General features: G+C 41.1%; 1 protein-coding gene across 1 annotated transcript in view; it reads left to right on the top strand.

The window, feature by feature from the left end:
- The window catches only part of hmcn2 (hemicentin 2), a 61,482-nt gene that overhangs the window by 14,744 nt on the left and 24,428 nt on the right, over window positions 1–22,310 (top strand). Inside the window, exons 10-32 of the mRNA XM_028033930.1 lie at window positions 238–359; window positions 605–877; window positions 1,304–1,445; window positions 2,872–2,999; window positions 3,753–3,866; window positions 3,953–4,111; window positions 4,205–4,399; window positions 5,781–5,876; window positions 5,974–6,101; window positions 6,207–6,351; window positions 8,024–8,136; window positions 9,248–9,407; window positions 10,505–10,664; window positions 13,691–13,818; window positions 13,910–14,161; window positions 15,250–15,333; window positions 18,225–18,416; window positions 18,499–18,629; window positions 18,749–18,893; window positions 19,424–19,550; window positions 19,649–19,806; window positions 19,968–20,246; window positions 20,318–20,460. Coding sequence (XP_027889731.1) covers window positions 238–359; window positions 605–877; window positions 1,304–1,445; window positions 2,872–2,999; window positions 3,753–3,866; window positions 3,953–4,111; window positions 4,205–4,399; window positions 5,781–5,876; window positions 5,974–6,101; window positions 6,207–6,351; window positions 8,024–8,136; window positions 9,248–9,407; window positions 10,505–10,664; window positions 13,691–13,818; window positions 13,910–14,161; window positions 15,250–15,333; window positions 18,225–18,416; window positions 18,499–18,629; window positions 18,749–18,893; window positions 19,424–19,550; window positions 19,649–19,806; window positions 19,968–20,246; window positions 20,318–20,460 — 3,574 coding nt within the window. The remainder of the gene's footprint in view (window positions 1–237; window positions 360–604; window positions 878–1,303; window positions 1,446–2,871; window positions 3,000–3,752; window positions 3,867–3,952; window positions 4,112–4,204; window positions 4,400–5,780; window positions 5,877–5,973; window positions 6,102–6,206; window positions 6,352–8,023; window positions 8,137–9,247; window positions 9,408–10,504; window positions 10,665–13,690; window positions 13,819–13,909; window positions 14,162–15,249; window positions 15,334–18,224; window positions 18,417–18,498; window positions 18,630–18,748; window positions 18,894–19,423; window positions 19,551–19,648; window positions 19,807–19,967; window positions 20,247–20,317; window positions 20,461–22,310) is intronic.

The following is a 22,310-nucleotide window of genomic DNA, read 5'->3' as shown; positions in this document are numbered from 1 at the left end:
ACCTTAAATAGTTTCAAATTAGTTTCCTGAATAATTCACAGCAATATGTTTGTATGTTGAACTGAATGTTTTGAAAAAGTAACAAACAAATATATTAATGTCTTAAAATGTGCATAATCTTAATGGCTGGAATTCTCTTCCGATGTGATAAATCTTAAGCTAAATCACTGGAAACTTGAGCCTTGACTTGGAAAAAAGTAATGACTTGTTAACCTAGCACCTGCGTTTTTATATTAGGAATTCTGCTGTAGCATCTTGGGAGATTGGACATGCATCCGGTGAGGATGAAGGCACGTACGAGTGTGTAGCACAGAGCAGCGCAGGACAAGGACGGGCTTTAACGCAGCTCACCATTCAAGGTATGTGACACACAAATGAGTTTAAGTTCTGGAGTTTAGCATGCATCACTGTCTTTCTTTACTAAGCTTTGAAAAGAGATCCAAGATTTATTTTTTATGAAATCCTTGCTTTATGTCTAAAACAGCTCCCAAATGCTGAGCATGCCAGCACAAACATTTGCTCTAAAAGGTAAACTATTTTTGCTCCGTTTGTCCACCGCTGATAATTCTGCTTTTATGTTTTGGTTGCATTCCCACAAACACAGAGCCTCCTCCGTTCTTGAGGCCCGCAGTGAACGTGACTTCCTCTGTGGGAGGCGTGGCCGTGCTGTCTTGTCAGGTGGACGGCCGCATGCGTCACAACCTGACGTGGCATCGAGCTGGCCGCGCCATCCACGCCCGAGGGGGCCGGGTGAAGCTGCTGGCCGACTCGTCGCTGCAAATCAGTGGAGTTCGGCCGCAGGATGCTGGGGCGTACCGGTGCAAGGCCACCAACGCCCACGGATACAGCGAGATCAGAGTGTGGCTTCTTGTTCCAGGTACGGAAGGAAGATACCCTGTGGATCATCTGCTTAAGCACTTAACATGCCGGGGCCTCATGGCTCCTCTCAGGCTCCCGTCATCTGGTTTCCATTACTCCCCTAACCTCCTCGCAGTCAGAGTGAACTACTTCCTTAACACACACACACACACACACACACACACAAAAAAAAATAGAGCTCATCAGCCAAACTTGATGTTAAGAGAAAAATGTGTTTTTCATTGCGGACATGCCCCTCAGTAAGCATCGAAAACAGACAAATAAATGTGAAACTTGTTCATGGTCATGATGTCAGACGTATATTCACTTTGAGTTTACGGTTGTTAATCTTCTGATCGGAAGTAATAAATGACATCATGCTTCCTCGACAATGCACTGACTCATCGCTGTTTCTCTGTTTGCTTGTGTTTGACTTTGATTGCAGAGGCTCCTTCTGTGGAAGTTCGCCCCCAGACCCAAACGTTCTCCCGAGGGGATGAGATCCGCTTCGTCTGCTCGGCGTCCGGCTCCCCCCCTCCTCAGATCTCCTGGAGCCATGGAAACATGCCCCTAGCTAATCAGCCGAGGTAAGGGAACGCTAAGCCAACAGAACTGTGGAGTGTAAACATCATCGACTTTTACAATGCCTTCCCAAAAAATGTGGTTTAAATTTTTCCAACCTTCTTTGAGTTTTGTCACTTTACAAATACAAAGTTCATTGTACTTAATTTGGATTTCATTCATTTGGAACAAAAAATTTACGTTTGCTCTTCCCTTTTTTATATTTATAAATATCTCTCCTCTGAAAAGGGTGGCGTGAGCATGTTTCTGGCCCTCCTGTACTCTGATACCCCTAAATGAAATCGACTGCTATCAGTTGTCTTTTGAAATCACCTAACTACAGGAAGAAGGCCCCAGAGGTTTGCTAGGCAACATTAGGCAACAAACAGCATCACGAAGACAAAGGAACAGGAAGTTGTGGGGAAGTTTAAAGCAGGGTTAAATCATAAAACAATATCCTAAGCACCTTTCAGTCCATTGTTTATTGAAAGAGTATGACACAGCAGTAAACCTACATGGCAATCCACCTAAATCTGACAAGCTGTATATGGAGAGCATTAATTAGGAACTAAGCCAAGAGGCCCCTGGTAACTCAAAAGGCAAAGATCAACACCTCAAGTGGGACAGTGTTCAGACAGGACAACTCTAGAGTCGGCAGTTGTGTCAGAGTGGGGAGAAGAAAGTCCTTATCGAAGGGAAGCAATAATAATTCTCATTAGCAGTTTACCACAAGCCACTTTGACGGCTCAGCAACATTTAAGAAGGCGCTCTGGTCAGATGAGGCCAAAGTTTTGACCAACATGCAAAACTCTACGTTTGGCCAAAACTAACACTGGGTATTACTTCCCACTGTTACACATGGTGGCGGCGGCATTATTATGTGTCGTTGCTTTTCCTTAGCAAGGACAAGTGAGCAGGTCAGAGTTGGTGGGTAGCGGGATGGAGCTGAACACAGGAAAATCCTGGTTTAAATAGTGCTAGCGTAGCAGGGCAGCAACCCTAAACAAACAGCCAGAGCTATGTAAAATAGTTTGGCTCAAAGCAGAATTGTGCATTAGAATGGTCCAGACAAAAAATCCTTAAAGAAGGCTAAGACATTCCCTAAAGATTTGCCACTGTATCAGAAAAAGGGGGTTGTGTATCATTTTCCTTCTAATTCAAAACTATGTGCTACTCAATGTTAGTCTGGCACATAGAAATCCAATGAAAAAATTGAGATTTGTGATCTTAGCATGACTAAGTGTGAAAAAGTTCAAGGGTTACAAATACCTATGAAAATCACTGTACAGTAGCACTGGGTTCAAACTATTAAGCCAACTTGTGTGAAAGTTGTTTTTTAAACTGTTAGTATATATCTGAACTTTCCATGTATATAAAAAAAATCCCCTTTAGAAAGAGGACTACATTGGAATATGTCAAATAATATAATTTTGTGTCATTTGTGTAACACAGGTTCAGTCTAAAGAAAGATGGAGTTCTGACCATTCGGGGAACCCTTCCAGAGGACGCCGGGGACTACACATGTCAGGCGACCAACGAGGCTGGAAGCGCCTCTCAGTCTGCGTCACTAACGTATGCAGGTAATCTTCGCAGATGTCTGCTGCAGGTTACCGTTGTGCTGTAAAAACTGTTGCGAGTGTGGCCACATCCTGTCTCTGCCACACACAGTCAGATATTTCTCGCCTGGTTCTGTGAGTCCTGACAGTGGTGGAGCCGTAATGTCAGTTGGAGCTGTCAGCCCGTCCTTGACGAAAACGCTAACAATGATCGAGAGTGGCAGCCTCCTCCCTAAGGCAACCCCGGTGTTATAAACCCGCCGAGTCTGAATGTCACGTTTAACAACACTGATCTGTCAAATCAGACGTTTGCATGTAAGACATGTACAGTGCCTTGCAAAAGTATACTGCTCAAAAAAATAAAGGGAACACTTTAAGTGTGAAACACCTGTTTAAGTGTTCCCTTTATTTTTTTGAGCAGTGTATTTATTCTTCTGGAGCCTCTTTTGTTTTCAAGTTTTCCCACATTTTCTGGTGGACTCAGGTCTTGACTTTGGATAGGATATTTCAACACAGGAATGCACTTTGGTCATAAATCCTTCTAATATGTTACTGAAAGCCAAACCATGCAGCTTTATGTTAGCAAAATAAAAATCGAAAGTTGTCCATTTCATTTCTTCTATTTCAAAGGAACTCCAATAAAACATAATAAAATGTATTTTTTTGGGGAGGAGATGAGAAAAAAGCTCAAGCAGTGTGAAATACTTTTGCAAGGTGTTGTATCTATCTTTGTATTTTTGCTGTAATATTAAAAATTTTTGATATATTTCCCCCCAGAGGTGCCAAGATTAACAGTTACTCAGCAAGTCGTGCTAGTATCTGTCGGCAGTGACGCAACTTTGGAGTGCCAAGCCACAGGCGTCCCTCCTCCCCTCGTCCGCTGGTTCAAAGGTAAGTTGAAGACAAACGGTTTGTTCTTTATCACGGGTGTAGGAATATTTTGGTTGAAAAAGCAGCTATTTTGTTTGTGTTTCCAGGTGAGCTCGAGGTGGGATCTGCTCCTTTCGTAGAGCAAGATGTGCACAGCGGGACCTTGCAGATTCGAGGTGTGCAGGAAGTCGATGCTGGTCGTTATAACTGTGTGGCCAGCAGCTCTGCTGGAACCTCCACTGGCACTGTTAGTCTAGAGATTGGAGGTAAGACCGCAATTTACTGCTTTGCTTAAAGATCGTGTTGCTCTCGAGCCCAAACAAAGGGAAAGTCATCTTGTGCCACGTTCACCTCCACAGTGGGCCCATTGTTTTCTGAGGCACCGGCCGACATGAGCGCTAACGTGGGGGAGAACATCACCCTTCCCTGCATCGCCCGAGGTTTCCCACAGCCGACAGTGAGCTGGCGCAGGAAGGACGGCAAACAGATTCTCGCAAGAACAGGCAGCGGCAGCAGGACAATGCAGACTGAGAGTGGCCATCTTTCAATTCAAAGTGAGTGAGCTTCAGTTCCGCAGGGGCTAATACTAGTTTACTTGCACTGACCCAAATGAGTAACCATGGAGAAGGTGCCAGAACCACATAAAAATGGCTCCCAAGCATCCATCCGGATAAAAGCTCCATATTTTCAGTCACTCTTCTTGACTTAATTTTTTATGTTGTGTAACACCTTGTTAAGATTAAATAAACACGCAGTTGAAAACAAATACTAACATCATACTTAAAAAAAAAGAAATATATATATACAGTATATATATACAGTATGTATATATATACTGTATATACTGTATATATTTTTTTTTTCCTTACTGCTTGATATTAAATCAGATTAAACCACCGTTTTGGAGTCCCATTTACACCCAAGCTTTAACATCCTGAGTAATCTCTTTAGCTGTTGTGTTTCACGTCATAGTTTCTCTTCACAATATTGTCTTTTTTTCTTTTTTTTTTTTGAGGAGAGAAGCGGTTCCTCCTGCAGCAAAACATCCACATAGTTTGATGTTCCCACCATCACAGCTGGCTCTTTCAATCTTCCCCCTTCCCTCTTTTCCTCAGAAAAAATTCTGAATTATTATCAAACGTTTGCTAAACCACAGCTTATTTATCTGGGCTTTCACACATTTTATATCACATATTAATACAGTGTGTAAACTTGTAAATTTAAAGAAATTGTTATGGTAATTGTAACTGACTTAATACCAAAATTGTTTATTTGATTTAATGTCAGACAATAAAAGAAGGGTGTATTTATATTGTGTATGCAGTTATTTTGTTTCCTGAATTTTTGGCCTTGTATTCACTGTTGATTACTATTGTCCTTAATATTGTAATATAATATAATATTGCTAAAGAGAAATGGTTACATTTGTATGGACTGCTCCTGTCACTGCAGAAGCTCCTGTCTGACCTAATTTATTCAGTCTGTTAAAATTTTTACCTGTTCGGTTTAAAACAGCAAATAATCCACCTTCTTCAATCCCCAACATCCACCTTTTGTTTTTACTTTCATGCTCTTTGTCCTGACTTTCAGTGTCACTAATGCTTGTCATTACCTGCTGTAACCATCAGCTGGCTAGCTAACACAAGAGTTTAATTATAGGTCAATTTTACCACATGTAATGTCCAGGGAATTCACCAAGGAGGGGAAGTGTGTGTCAGCTGGCTGGCAGCTGAGCTAAAACCATTAATCCCCCCATTTTTTCTATTTTTAAACCAGTAATTACAGGGCAATAATAACACTGGTTATTGAGGAGAGGTCTTATGAGCTGTAGCTCCTAAGACTTGATGTTCTACATAAAGAGAATATTCAGAGTGAGTGTCAAGATGTTCCCGTGCCACATGTGATCTGTTTCTAAAGGCGTGTGTTTGACTGTAGGTGTGTGGCTGCATGACGAAGGCGTATACATATGTGAAGCCAAGAACCAGTTCGGGACCATTAAAGCTGAGGCCAGAGTTAGTGTCACTGGACTGGGTAGGCTTTCGGCAACAATAACACCAATCCAACAAGCCTCATTTTCACACTTTCTGCCTCTATTTATCGTTGTTTTTTTAACTTTCTTTTCCTTCAGAGCCTCCTGTCTTAGCCCAAGCTCCACCAGTCATCACCATAGGTGCTGGCCAGTCCCTTAGTATCCCTTGCATGTTGCTGGATGGAGTACCGCTTCCAGAAAGACATTGGTCCAGTAATGGAAAACCTGTATGCCTAACTGGAATTAAATATATTTGTTCCAATATTTCTCTTAATTCTTTTTAAGCGCGTGTTTGTTTTGCTTTCTTTTTGTTTTTGTTATTGCTTAAACAGGTCCAAGCGAATGGGAGAATGTTCGTAAGGAGTGATGGCAGTTTGTACATTGAAAGAACCCTCCCAGAAGATGGTGCGACTTACGTTTGCACTGCAGTGAATGTAGCGGGCTCCACGAACATTACAGTCAGCTTGGAGGTGCAAGGTAGGAATTTAATGAAAGAGGGAGCAGCTTAGAAAGCTTAGTCACTCTAGTACAGTAGAAGTAGGCAAAGGAAGAATTTCTACCATGTAGGCGTGTTACAACTACGACACTCTGTACCCTGAAACCCCAGAACTTAATTTCCTGGAACTTTGTCAATTATCTGTGTGTGTGTCCACTTTATCCAAATCCATGTGTTTTTTTCTTTGACCTTCAAATCTTCCTTCTGCAGGAAGGATTTTTTTTGTTAGTGGTCATGGTGTAGCAGCTGAAGAAAGTTAGAATGTGTAGATGGATTGAACTCTACATCAAATGCTCCAGTCATAACTTAGGAGTTTGCATCAGAGAGGAAATGCATTCTAGTTGTAAAAACTGTGATTTTCAGTAGAAAAAGTATAACAAAGGATTCTGCCACTGACACTTTATGCATATTATAACTCATATAGAGTCACTCTTAACTTTATTAGAACAAACTTTAAATCACTTTCACAGTGTTTGTATGATCAGAGCAAAAAATAAAACAAAAAACAAAACGAGGAGAGCTCTAGTCAGGATTACAACCCAGTGGTCCACAGCTGTAACATGTGATTATTTCACTGTGGTTATGCTCTAAAAGGGAGTTAAAATAATAAAGCAAAAACGGTCATTCTGCGACAACAAAATAAACACAGTAAAATATACAGTATAAATAATTCAGACTGTGAAGGGTAAAGGAGGAATGCTCCTATCAGAGAGCTGAAATCAGAAGTAATTGCTTTATGTATTATTTTCACCTGTACAAGCATACTTTAATAATGTATATAAGAGTAAGCACTTTTTGTAATATATTGATATTTATTAGGTATTGATGCTGGTTGTAGTTAGTGGTTTTACTAATACCCACCAGCGCATGTAAAGTTGCTACATTACGTCTTGGTTACCAATAAACAACAGAAGCATCCACATCAGTGTCGCTCCTTCATGTAAAGTATTAGACAATAACCAATAAGTGTATAGTGTACACTTTTATACACTATAAAATTTAAAATGAGTGAATTGGTTTAAAGTCTTCGCAAACACAAATATTCTCGTTTCAAAGCTTAAAAGTCCCAGAAACCTTTGACTGTCAACAAGCTTTAACTGGGAGAGATGAGAGAAATAACTCAGTTGCCACAGTTACTACAGGTAGTTAATTGAGTTAGCCAAAGTTTGAGGTCAACAACTGAAAGTTTTCAATCTGCCTCGCCCTCATGTTCACACTTCCTGCTTAGCTAACAGGGTAAAATCTTCTAGTTTCATGTTAATGTTTGATGGATCGCAGTAAGACTGGTTTAATTTACCATCTAATTATGCCCTGCAAAGCTTCTTTGCTTGGTTTTCCGTTTACAGTTTCTATCCACCGGACACTGCCGGATTCGAAAATGTGCCGACTCAGCGCTGAGCACGAAATATGTTGGTGATTCAACCACCTGCTCTAATCACAGAGAGGGGATTAATTTACTGCGTGCTTTGATGAGCAGACCATTTTGTTCGTAGGCCTGTATTGACAGACGGGGCAGATTATAATTTGTCATCAGTTTGTAATTAAGGCATACCTCAAATGCTACCCACACCGGCAGACTCGGTGCAGTGGTAGTGCTATGGACAGGTTCCTCACGGTCAGACAGCTTTGTTTTACCGCCCTCTTCCTCCACAGTGCCCCCTGAGATCAGAGCCGGTCCATACCAGTACATAGCCAACGAGGGTGTAGCCATAACACTGGCATGTGAGGCCAGCGGAGTTCCCAAACCAGTTGTTGTCTGGTCCCAGGTACTTTAACCCACACGCAGTCCAAATCCACTTCACCGACTGATTATATATTCATGCATTCCTGTTCTTCTCTTATTATTAAAGAACTAATGGAATATTTGTTCTGTTTAACTCCAACATCCTTAATAATGCACAAATAAATAAATACGGAGGCTTCTGAAGTGCAAGTAGATTGTCGAGTGGCCATTATAATTTACACAACTACTGTAATTTATTGTGATTACATTAACATAAACCCTGCTTTTTACACTTTCCTTTTTTGATCTAGTGCTTCCTTTTGTCTGTCAGAATATTCTTAACACCAACAACAATAGTTTGTGCTGCAATCAAACCTTGATTATCCTTCTGAAAAGAGAGGCTGTAACCATGGCAACTATGCCCTGTTGCTACTGAGCTGTGGAAAATATCTCAGGATTTTATAGTACCTTAGAAATCTATTTAAAACCTCTCGTGTGTAGGTTCTTCACATCTTGAGAGGAAAACCCAAAACGTTTTGTGCATCCAGGCAGAAGCAGATTGCTTTTTTTCACTTAGGATGCAAAACATGAACATTAAAGTAGCCAGTACTGCCCAACTTCTCTGCCTGCAATTATTCACTGATTAATCAAACAGTGATATGTTTGATTAATCAGTGAATAATTTCTCTACAAGTGTAAGTTGACCCACATGGTGACACATTTTAATTTACCCAATGACTTAGCAATTCAAGACAGAAAAAAACTGAGATTATTATTTCTAGAAGACTTGTCAGCTCATATTATATCTTCTTAACTACTGAGGTAAGGTCAGCAACCTTCTTTTTCTACATACTTAACTGAATCTCCTGTTTTGTTTTCAGACTTCAGCTCTTACATAAATAACTTTTCTTCAGATAAAAGCAAATCAGCAAAAGGTTGTTTTTTTTAATGTTCATAGCAAGCACTTTCACAGCTGCCTACTTTCCTCTCTGTGCATTTTGCAAATAGAGAGCATTTCAACGGGTGGTCTGTAATTACGTTTGACATCAAAGGCTGTCGTGCAAGCCTTGAACCGAGCACAGTGTCTCTGCGCTGGTGTGGCTCTAACTTTTACCGTGAATTGTGTCCTGGTGTTGCACCTGCCTTTCTTCTAGGGAAGGCGGCCTCTACCCAGAGACGGCCCCTCTCTACAGCCTGACTCTGACGGATACCTCCACATACCCCACCCCGCGTCCGATGATGCAGGCATCTACATCTGCACTGCCACCAGTCCAGTGGGCTATGCTAGCCGGGAGATCCAGCTCAGTATCAACAGTAAGAGAAAATAACATGACAGCAAAGTCCTAGACAAACATTCACTTGCAAGCATTCACATACCTTGAAATGTTTCACAGGTTGTCACAAACTTATTTTGTGCAAATTGTGAAAGACAGGGATAAAAACTGCCTGCAAAATTTGATCTCCTTTTAATTGAGACCAACTATTTACTGTAATAGCTGCCAGTCTTTTTGTGTCCACAGATTCTCAATTAGATATTGACCTGATATTGACCTACGCCATTTTAAAACATGAATATGTTAAATCGTTCCATTACATCTCTGGCTATATGTTTAGGATTGTTTCGCAATCTCAAAATTAGATTGTTATTGTATTTAGCTCTACCTACCTCTTCATCAGCTTAGGCTAGCTTCCATTTGAATATGGAAAAAAATGTATTCCCACAGCATGATGGTGCCACCCTTAATGTTTTTTTTGGTTTTTTTTACATATAGACTAATGAGGTCGACTTTGAATTCATCTGACCCTCACATTTGGAAGCATCTTCTTCCAAATGTGTATCGTGTCGTTGCCTACCTGACCTGCGGCAAAGTCGAAACAAGATTTCTTATCTTTTTGTGACTTTCCGTAAATATGTTTCTTCCATTGCTCCTCCGCAGTTGGCCTCTTGGCATCTTTTTCTGTTGAATGCTCTCTTTGCCTGGCCAGGCAGTTTAGGAAGACAGTAATGTCTTGGTAGGATCACGGCTGTACTTTGTGTTCTGTGTCCTTTATGAGATGGGATACTGATTTATATCCTACCTCTGGTTTAAACTTTTCTTACACACATGTGAGGCCCCCACAGAACATCTGAATTTATGCTTAGATTAAAATACACACACATGGACTGTCTTTTGGAGGCACCTGGTTGCCTGGTTGTATTTAGATGGATCAGAGTAAAGGGGGCTGAATACAGATACACACACCACAGTTTATCACATAATTTCAATAAAAATACACTGAGTTTGTGGTTGTAGCCTAACATAACGTGAAACAGTCAGCTGCTGGAGTATTTTAGGTGCATTCTGCCTTTTATAAGACAAAAGACCTAGAATGACTTTGCCATAACTCGTTCTTCCATTATATTTTTCAAGGTCTGCCAAAGATTATGGGCGTGAGCGGCCATGACAACATCGTTAGGATGGCGGCGGAGGTGGGGACTGAGGTGGTTCTCCCCTGTGAGGCCCAGGGAAGTCCTTCCCCATTAGTCAAATGGAGCCGCAACGGGCATCCCATCCCCCCCGTCACAGCTGGGTAAGAACATGGTTTCTGTGGTCATCAATATGCAGTTATATTACACTTAACGGAAAAGTGACACATACTTCCCACCTTTGTACTTCTATTAGCCTTACCAACATGTCAGACAGTTAGTAATACAAGGGCATTTTGCTGACGGGAAGCATTCATTTGAAAGTACTGCTGTTTTTTTATTTTTGTTATTTTCTCTTGATGATGCCTTGAAAGTGGAATAAGGCAGAGATAGTGACAGCCCACTGAAAGCTGTGTGTGTGCATAGGCCTCACCCATAGTCCGAGCTGAAGAGGAACATCTGGTGGAATCTGGCCTGGTACCTTATTTTTATGTGTGGTCACCCCTAGGTGCCGACAGGCTGACAGACCGGAGCAACATATTGGATACATCATAGACAAAATCTCATAATCAGACAGCCTGTGGCGCATGTCGTCTGGTTATGAGATACGGGTTGGGTAGGATAGATAGGAGAAGGACAGGGGCTCCGGGGCGGAGACTCGTGGTGACTCAATTACTATAAGACTTGTGCGAGCTGGATGTGAAGGAAATAGTGGGGGTGGAATGCCAGGAAGCTGGGGGGGATATGAACTGACAGAAAAAGAGATTCAAGCATACCATCTGCCTGATCCTTGGATTCCCAGAAGTGTTTGAGCTGTAAAACAACATGCTGACTCTTTACAAGTTCTGTCTGATGAGAATAACACATCTGTGAGAACAACCCCCACACCCTACCGTTTGCATATGTGGGACCTGTGGAAACAAGCGAGCCGTGTAAAGATTTGTTCTTTGCAGCAACACTTTGCGACTCAGGGGAAATGACCAGAGGGTGCTGATCGTAGCGTAAATGAGTGGGGGTGAATCTTCTCCCATATATACTTATTAGCCTTTCATCTGATCAAATTGAGCTTGTGCTATTTTACAAAGAAAAAAAAAGTGGTCTCTAGGTGTGCAAAGCCGGTAGAGACATACACAAAAAGACCTGCAGCTGTACCTGAAGCGAGAGGTTGTTCTGCAAAGCATTGACTCAAAGGGGCAGGATAAAAATGCATTCCAAATGTTTCAGGTTTAAAAAAAAAAAGGAAATATGTAAACTTTTCAGTTCACTTCACAATTATAAACAACTTTGTTTTGGTTTATTTCAATCTCATAAAATCTCCATAAGATACCGTAGCAAGAAGGTCCTGGGTTCAAATCCCATCCTGGTGGTTGGCTTTCTGCATGGCGTTTGCATGTTCATGCTTGGGTTCTCTCTGGGTACTCCAACTTCCTGAGACAATCCAAAGTCATGACTGCTCGGTTATTTCTCTGAATTTGGTGTGATTGTGTGTGCATGATCCTGTGTGTCTCTATGTTACTCTGTGATGGAGTGGCGACTCTTCCAAAGTGAACCCTGCCTCTCGCGCAATGCCTGCTGGAGATAGGCCCCCCTCTGCAGGGATAAGTGGGTTTAGATAATGGATGTGAGTGGTTGCTGGAACTTGACACAATGTAGAAACATTAAAGGAGTACGAATACTTTTCTAATCCACTACTTGTTCATTTTCCACCCAGTGCTGATGAGACGGATTTGTCCCAGTTAGTTTCTAAACCAGACGCTGGTGATTTGACAGCAGTGTGGAGAGTGATGAATGAGTGAGAGAGATGGTTCAACACCTCTGTGCGCTGCAGTCTGAGCAGGGACTGACCGGGCAGCCAGTTGGTTCTAATTGTAGATATTCTGAGTTTTTAAAAAAATTTTTTTTACAGTGGTTGGGGAGGAGGGATGGGGTGGTGGTGGTGGTGGAGGTATTACAGCATATGGCTGCTAAAATAGAGAGCTCTTTGTGCTTACAGACGAGTCTCCACTTTCATGAACATGTTATTGTTAGAATTCGGTTGCTTGGCAGACAGAGTTATCTCAGATAAATTGCAGAGGTGTGTTTACTTTTAGTTATACAGCTGCACAGCTTCTGATGTAATTTATATTATCACAAAATCATTAAACACGACTGACCTACATTTAGCTTCTATAACATACGCTGGACCCCTCCTGCTGTTTGGGTAACAAAGCATCTTCTTGACGTAAAGTTTAGTGTAAGGGATTGCCACAATCTTATGGATGCTCTATGGATGTTTATCTGTGACAAACATCCATGGAACAAATGAGTGTTTCAACATAAACTGTGCATTGCACATGGTTGCTCTCTGAGAAACAAAACTTTGATTACAGAGACATGAATGACCTCGCATTCTAATTTCATCCTTTAGCAAGACTTCTGATTTTCACATGTTCTGTCCTCAAATAACCTGCTGCATTGTTCCCAACAAGTGTTCGACCTTTCCCACAGTGATATCATCCAGGTCAAGCTTCCTTTACCATTTTATACGGTAATGGCTCTGCTCAATTGGACATGTGAATTTAATTGTTGTCTGGGAGCACAACTCGGGTCTAGCTGAGGTCCAGACTTCACTTAGTCATGCCTGTCAGTCGTCACAGGTCCATTTTTGTTCTGTGCACCAAAACAATGACATCAGAAAAGAGCCCAAGTAGCATAAAGCGCCATTGTGTTTTCCTTGCATTTATAGCAAACACTTTAATAAAGCATTAAAAATTAAGAAAATATTACAAACTAAGCAACAGTTGCACTCTTTTGCAAAAGTTTTACCAACCCTGGACTTCTATACATTTCATCACCTTACAAAAACATCAAAGTATTTTATTATGATTTCATATTATAAACCAACTTAAAGTAATTAATAATTGTGAGGTGGAAAGAAAAGGTCAAGGTGGTAAAGATGCAAGCCATTGTTGGAAGAAAGACTTTCACCTCAGAATTAGGCCCTACTCTGCGATGGTCTGTCTTATAAAATGTCAGTAATATACACCGAGCCCACATATCTGCATTCAGTACAGTTTATAATTATAAAAGTTTTTTTCTAACGACGGAAACAGTTTTTTGTCTTCTTTATTTTAAGGAGTTGCTGCAGATCCGCAATAACTCATGAGGTGTTTTCTCCATTGCTTTGCCTTTGCACCCTATTCCTCCCCAGGTTCACTGTTTTGCCTTCAGGCTCTCTGAGGATCACTGATGTGCGTCTGATTGATAGTAAACTGTACACCTGCACTGCAGAAAATCCAGCAGGGAATGTGTCACTGAGCTACAATTTACACATTCAAGGTAAGAGATTCATTTGTAACTTGAACTTAATCTGATGCTCAGAGCTTATTATTCAGACTTTACCGCTGATGCTACCAATTTCCATTCTCAGCCAAGCCCAGAATCCAGCCAGCACCATCCATTCTGAAAGCCATGCTTGGCCAAACAGTGGCTCTCCCTTGTGTGGTCCAAGGAGAACCACGGCCTGAGATCAGCTGGTTCCACAATGGACGTCCTGTTGGCAACAAGAACTCTGCACCCTTGAGGATCCATCCAGTCGCCCTTGCAGATCAGGGCACATACCAGTGTGTGGCCAAAAATGGTGCTGGACAGGAAACATTAGAGATCACGCTGGAAATTCTTGGTGAATATCTCTGCTTTACAACCTCAGACCCTGTGTGAACATTTTACAGTGCGTTCCAAAAGTAATACACCAATGAATTAAACAATTCTAGTAATTTACCTAAATTTTTTTAGACAACAAAAATTAAGGGTTGCAAAACATGAAGTTATCCGTTTTAAAATCAAATTACAGACTGATTTATACTTTTTCGCTATAAAAACATTCATGCTTCAGGTACCTGTTGGCATCAGCCTAGGTAGCTATATAGTGAGATTAACCAGCCTGTGAGCTGTACAGATGTCACAATTGCCTAATGTTAGAACCTACAGGTTATAGAGTTTCTGTTTGTCCAAGATATACAACATCAAAGCATAGGCTGCCATTAATACCAAAGCAGTGATTTTTGTGTTTGGAGTGGTGCTATAACCAGGAGGATCAGTGGAATCCTATCATTTTCAGTGATGAATTTCAGTTCGGTATCACAACAGAGAGCTGTGTGTGCATAATCCTGTGACAGGATTTGTGGAAAGACACACTTAAGTCTTGCCTCAGGAAGTTCAGAGCCATAATGATGTGACTTGAGGTCTACTCTGACCATGCCAGTACAATGTTATAGTCTTTTAACAAGACAATACACGTCCACACATGACTCACAGGGCTTTAAATTTGGACTTCACTCTAACCTCATGCTGATCTGCTACATCTTATGGCCAGTTGTAAAAGTTGTGGATTTACTCGTGGGTCTACCACAAAGTTTTATATATCACAGGTTGTGTGAAAGCCCAAGAGTGTACCACACCAACAGCGTGTCCATACTACTAACACCATTATCTGTTTGATTTTGTATTGTTATCATTCCATTACAGTCCCCCATTTGTGCTTAACTTTCACTTCCAGTGACTTTTGTACAATGTTTGTTGATGACCTTAAAGTACTGGTGTGCTCTCTCAAATGTCACAACAGAAATTACCTGTATGCCCAAAGGCTCCCTGATTCCTTCTTATCTCCACACAAGGAATGTCTGATTAATTCTCCTCATGCACTTTTAACTTATCAATAGATTGTTAGTTCAAAGTGAAAAACCTATCACCACTCCATTTCCCCCTCAGAGGTCCCGTCCTTTGCAGAACCTGGAGATGCCATCTTGGAGAAAGTAGTGAACAGCAAAGTCGTCATCTCCTGTCGTGCTAAAGGTATGAAAGGATTCATAGACGAGTCTGCTACACACATACTGAAAAGCTGCATTTTTGCTGGCATTGCATTGATGACATTGCTTTCCCACTGTTTATGTCTCTTTTATTGTGGTTGCTTCCACAACATGGTGAGAAGAAAAATGAAAATGCATATTTCAATGAATATAAACATATAATTCTCAAATTTAGTCAAAGTTGATCACTCCACAACTGCAGACCTCATTGTTTTAATGGGATTTTATGTGACAGACTGACATAAAATGTCATCTAATAATGAAGTTGAAGCACTTTAAATGGTCTATTATGGACTCGTATTCTGTCCCCTTTTGTCAGTGAGTGCTCAATTAAGCACAGTGCCTGAAAAACAAATGATGTGCGACAACAATGAGTGTCAGACCAAACACATACTTATGTATCCAGCATTGATACTGGGTTCACTACAAACTAAGATCCCAGACAGTGAATAGTCTATGCAGATACTAGAAAAGATTTAAGTACATTATTGTCACCTAATTATTTGAGATTTTTTGAAAGGCTTGCAGTTGCTTCTATTGGAAATTATACAGCTTGGTTGCCTGGCAATACACTTTCTAATGAGTAAAAAAATATTCTAATGCAAGAGACTTTACAAATATGTTCTATATCTCTAAACAATAAGCATCACTAATTATATTAATGGCATGCAGAATGTAAATGAATGGCACTAATATAATTAACTGCCTGTATATATACTGTATATATATTTTGCAATCCTGGTGTTTTACTTTGTAAAACCGTCCCTGTTGCGTTAATTATCTGTACAGAGACTAAAAACGTTTCCATTATTCTTTGTAACATACCTCAGGCTTGAGCATCAGTAAACGTTTTTCTCCAAGTCTTGCCACTGAATCTCATTTAGACTTAGCTCTGGACTTGTTTTCTAACAGGTTTTCTTCCAGTGTTACCCTAGATTTCACTCTGTGCATCATCACATCATGTCTCACCAGCTATCCACTGATTTCTTTTCAATTGGAATATTGTTTTTACTGCTTAATTATGCTTTGAAGTTTTCTAAAACCTTCTCTTGACATCTACAGTGTTCCTTAGGCTTCATGATGTTGTTCGTTCGCTAAGGTTTTCATGACTCCTTGAAGGCCTTCAAAGAACAGCTGTACTTATGCTTATTCAGGTGGGCTGTGTGGCTACTATTTAAAAGACAATTAGTTGCACCGTTTTTTAGAGATATCACTATGAAGGGGGATAATTACAAGCATCGCTCTTTTTTGATTTGTATTTGTAGAAATTATTGTTCTTCCACTATCCCAAGAAAATGCATTGAAGTTTCTGTTTTGTAACATGACAAAATGTGACAAAGGTCACAGGGTGGGAATATTTTCGCAATTCCTCTTCAGAGTGATGTTCTGGGTGTCTCAGTGAATTTGCATGATGACAGCGTCCCCCTATGCCGTCGTCCCATTCAGAAACCTGTCCGCTCTACAAGCTAGCATTTCCAAGAGAACTTATAGTTTTATCAAAGCACGCAGGTGTAGGCACCTGTCCCTGGAATCACTGAGTGATCCTCACCAGACAGCTCCTGCAGACAACCATTGTTTGTGTGGAGCTCTGCCATGGTAACCAGCTCAACGAGAGAAGGTGAGGACTGTGTCTATAATGTGGAGCAACAGCTGGAACATCGGTCTGCCGGCTGCCTCAGTGAGCCACATCTGCTTTCCTGTGCGTCGCGGCCTGCTGGGAGAGGAATCCTAATTACAGGCTGCTGCTGGCAGATAAAGGACAGAGATGTCTGAGGTGCACCGTGAAGCAGGGGAAGAGGCAGATAAAGCCAAAATAGCCCTCTTTACATCTTTGCTATACAGGAAGGCAGATACCACAATGTACTACTTTATGGGGCTGTTCAAGTAGTTGATGTTCAAGAGAGGAAGTCAGCAGCAGGAAACACGCATCCCTGCATTGTTCTCTTGAGATCAATCTGTCTAAGCAGGCCTACTAATGCCAATGCAAATCTTTGCCAGGAGGACATTATTAATACAACAAGTGCATTGCAAACAAAGGGGGTAAATATTTAAGAAACACATGTAGGATATCCTCTTTCACTAATGACTCTAAGGGGAAAAAAAGGGCCTACTAATGAGATCTGTTAGCATCTAAAGCGGGACATCTGTATGCATTTCCTCCCAGCAATGACATAATGAATCTGCATTAAAGCTCTTTAAGCTGTACATGCGTTAAAAGAAGCAACACATGATAACATTGCCTGTGGTGAGCAGCTTACAGATTGAGGAAAAGTGTTTTTTTTCTTACCTCACGGCTGGTGTTTGTATATAACACTTCTGGAAATAGACCAAGTGGTGTTTCCTCCAGGACTGCCGCTCTGTCGCTCTGTAGAAAATCCTTTTTTCCCCCTCACATTCTAGCTTTCTCCAGTGGACCATTTTCACCTCTCCTTCACTCTGTAATCCACAAAGCACATCTGTTTCAGGCTCTTCAGTTGAATCGTCAATCCCTTTGTTTTATTTATTTTTTCTTACGGCTCAAAGCTGTCATTTCAGTGTTAGGTAATAAATCTGGAGACCATAGGCTTAAATATTACATCTCACATCCCTCTAGTATACTTTGTTTTCTGTTTTATGTGAGTCTGACCTTGGCTATAGCATGCCTTGGGGGGTGCAAGGACTCTAACCGTTTTGGCATCGTCTTGCCTGCTGTCCTGCAGATAAATGGAGAGCTGGCATTTTCCATTCTGGGCCGCGCGCCCGATAAGTTCTGTCGAGAATCGGAGAGATGGGAGTTACTTTTCTTTACTTTATCTTTTTTTCCTCCGGCACGGTCAATATAAAACTCGTTTTGTGCTCACTTCGAATCCAAATGATTTCCCTCTCTTCCACCTGCAGGTTCACCGCATCCCAGGGTACGCTGGTTTAAGAATGGCCTGGAGATCCATCCAGAACAATCAGAGTACTCTGTGGCGAGGGATGGCGCTCTTGTAATTAGCGCAGCATCTGCCAGCCACAGTGGAGACTTCAAGTGTGTGGCAACCAACGAGGCAGGCTCAGTGGAGAGGAAAACCAGGCTAAAAGTAAACGGTGAGGATTTATTTATAGCTGCATACCTGCTTTCTCTCCCACTAACAACAGACACACTAATCCCTTTATTGTGTATTTTTAGTTCCTCCGGAGATCCAAGACGATGGCCAACCATTGAACCTCACTGTCACCTTGAGGCAGCCACTCACTTTGGGCTGCGATGCGTTCGGCATTCCCTCCCCACTAATAACTTGGACTAAAGATGGTCATGCTGTGAGTGTGTCACTTGGATACTGTATCATTTCCATCTCTAGCTGTACAATGCCACCAAGTGGCTGGTGTGTCTATCAGTAAAGAGGCAGATGGTTTACAGAGCTGATTGCTGTGTCCAGGTGGACAACCCCGGTGTGTATCTGCAGAACGGGAACCGACTGCTCAGAATCTACAGAGTTCAACATGAACACGCAGGCCAATTTGCCTGCACAGCTCAAAACTCAGCTGGAGAGGCAAAGAGACAATACAACATAGTGGTACAAGGTGAGGTCAGCAACCCATAGCTGTGATAATTGACTTTTTTGAGCTTTATATCATGTTATAATGTTTCCAAGCCCAGCTTCTGCATTCCAGAGCGTCTCTCTCGCTCAGCTGCTCCAGACTAGTCAGCACCAATTAGCAAACACTGAGCAAACACTGGTGGAACTGAGCTTATCATATGAACTATTTCTCAGTCCAGAGCTCCCAAGAACATTTATGAACGGCTTAACAGAGGAAGGTTGTTGTTGTGATGACGTACTGAAGAGCAGGTGCTTCTTAAAGAGACAGAGGCCCAATTTCAAGGCGTTAAATTTCAAAGTCACATTTTTTTTAAGTTATGTTTTATATATCTAACATTTTCCTAGCTATTCAAGGCAGCATAGTTCCTTTATTTTGCAGTAAGATACTGTCATATGACTAGAAAGCACATAATACTACTCCTTTAATGTATCTGATAACAGAGTTAGACACCACACAAGTTCTCATAATGTTTTAATTTATTCTGATGTTTTTTGTATATAATTTTATTCCAGCTCCTCCAGTGATCTCGGGAACATCCCGCCTGCAGGAGCTCACTGTGGTGCAGGGTCTGGAGGTGGAGTTCCAGTGTCGAGTCAGTGGGCGACCAGCACCCAGAGTGGAATGGAGCCATGATGGAGAGTACGTGATCACTAACAATTGAATGGTGGCATTCAGCCGCACGCTAAGGACGGACCAGTTACATTGATTTGATTATTAATTTCTTCGCCTGCGTTCAGGGTTCTGTCTCCCGACGGAGACCCTCACGTGGAGTTTCTGGAAGACGGCCAGGTCCTAAAGGTGAAGTCAGTCAGACTGAGGGACCAGGGCCTTTACCATTGTCTGGCCAGGAACAGCGCAGGAACCCAGATGCGCCAGTTCAGACTTACAGTTCAAGGTGTGTTTTCCTTTTTGTTCTAAGACACACTGCAAACAGAATTAAAAGCGTTTTAAACAGTCAGGATTACACCACAGACATAAAGGTGAAAACTTTCCCCATCTTGAATCTTGAATCAACATCCCTTGCTTAAAATTTGCTCTCTGTTTGTTTTTCTCTAGCTCCACCCGTCATCAAGGGTACAAATGAGACTTCAGAGGTGTCAGTGGTGCTGGGTTTTCCCACAGTCCTCTCGTGTAATACTTTGGGCTCACCTACACCCAGCATCACATGGCTGAAGGATAATCAGCCCATCGTGTCCACCCCTCAGCTGACGTACACCCTTGGTGGGCAGGCTCTGCGCCTGGGCTCAGCACAGGGAGACAGCAGTGGCCTTTACACATGCAGGGCCACAAATCCAGCAGGCACAGCCACCAAGCATTACTCTCTCAGTGTTTTGGGTAAGGAGTGAAAGGGAAACCAACTGGAGCAGTTACTTGTGGATGATTAACTATTTTCTCCATCTCATCAGTCCCACCGCAGATAGAAGGAGACTCTTCATCCTTGACGTTTTCTGGTCATGGAGAGAAAGTGAGGATAAACGGAAGTTTAACTCTGTCCTGCTTGGCCAAAGGTTTCCCCGAACCCAAAGTTCACTGGTTTAAAGATGGACAGGTTGGTGTGGTGCTCTAGACGTGTATCCAAAGCTATAAGCTCCATGATTTTCATGCAGTACGGTCTGACTTCTATCGGCCTCTGCTGGTGATCAGTATGAATTGCAAGAGCCTCAACAGTATGAAGATCCCTTTACATAAACCACCCCCTCTCCAGGTTTTGTGTGATGAGCAAGCATGTTAATTATAGCAAAAGCATAAAGAATCCAGTAATTAAATGTCACGACGTTGATAGTAAAATACTGTTGCTGTTTTTATTTCTCTTCGAATCGGCAATTTTAAATAGCTTCTGTAAATGTGATACTCAACATTATACAGTTTGTAGAGATTCTTTAGCAGAAATGTAGTTCTTCTGAGTCTGATGGACATGTTTTTCTCACCTGAACAAGGTGGCTGCGGAACATGTTTTTCCAAGAATTATCTTCACAGACGTTTTATAACGCTGGCATAACGGAACTACGAGTTTTTCAGTTGTGTGTTTAATGTCATAAAAGAAAAGAAAAAGAAAAGAAACAAAAAGTGCAGATACTGGCATGCTTGTGCTAAGTTAGAAAAACTTTTCTTATTTGTCTAAATAAAGAGGATGCGAGCCAGCTGATTTACCTCCGAATGCAATTTATTAAAAAAAAAATGGAGATTAATGAAGAAAGGTCGCTCAAAGGTTCTGTTCAGTAAAGAAAAGTGGGAACATGATGATGATTTTATAATACAATGACATCTCAACAGGAACACACTGGTTGATTAGTCCATTAGATGACACCACTGGTTCCTGTCCTGAATAGATACCCTTTTGACCCATTACATTACCAGTTGTGGTTGTTCAGAGATTCTTCCGATCAATGTATTCTTCATACTCTTTTGTTCTTTAAGTGTAAGTGTGTTCAGATAATCCTGCCAGTGTCTGATCAGCTGAATGCTCTTCCTGCCAAGTTTGACCCAGCTGGCTGCAAATATGAAAGGCGCTGGGTCACAGCTGATTTCTTTCACACTCCTCTCACCTTGAACTGGCATGCAGCAAAGCATTCATACTTCACTTATAGCCATCTACCTCGACAATTGCTTGAAGGCTGCGGTTTAATAATGTGTTTCATTTTCAATTAAAAGTAGAAATTTTGAAGTTTAAGGAAATTAACAAAGAAGAATATTCCTAAGAGTGGAATCAAATCTCAAAATCCAACATGGCTGTCTTAATATAAAATGTAGTAACAGGTGCAGTAAAAAGTTCATTATTTGTACTAATTTTTGTGCTTCTTCCTATTTGTGCCTCTTTAACTCATACATACACACAGACATCCTTTAGTGGACATGGTCCTACAGTGTTTGTAATCACTAAATGCATTGTAATCGGGTATTGCTTTTGCAGTTAGCCTGGCTGATAAGCAAACGAATTAGCAAATCCCGCTAGCTTTTGACATTTGAACCGGAATACAATTTAGGTTCACAATCATTGATGTCATTTTCTAATTAAGTTTAGACATTAAAAGCCTAAACCTAAAATTATTTATACTAATGCTGGATTTAAATGTAAAATTATTCAATAAAGCAAAAATCTCTGTTGCTGATAGGATTAATACGTTGAGTACTTCCTAACAAAATAAAACAATGTTAGAGCAATGTCAATAAATAAGAAATTATTTATCTGCTTCTGTTTACATTTTACCTAAAAATAACATTTAATTATTTATGTCTTTCTCAGTTAAAAATGTATGTTTCTAAGCATTACAGCTATCAAACCCTTCTTTCAATTGTGGACAATAAGCAGCCATATTATCCACTACATAACAGTGAATACATTAGTTTTTACCTTTCAAATAAGTAATATTAGCAAAAAAGTCAGTTCCATTATCAGTA

The sequence above is a fragment of the Xiphophorus couchianus genome, chromosome 12, assembly GCF_001444195.1.
Source record: "Xiphophorus couchianus chromosome 12, X_couchianus-1.0, whole genome shotgun sequence".
Classification (NCBI taxonomy): Eukaryota; Metazoa; Chordata; class Actinopteri; order Cyprinodontiformes; family Poeciliidae; genus Xiphophorus; species Xiphophorus couchianus.
This window is presented reverse-complemented; position numbering and strand designations above follow the sequence as displayed.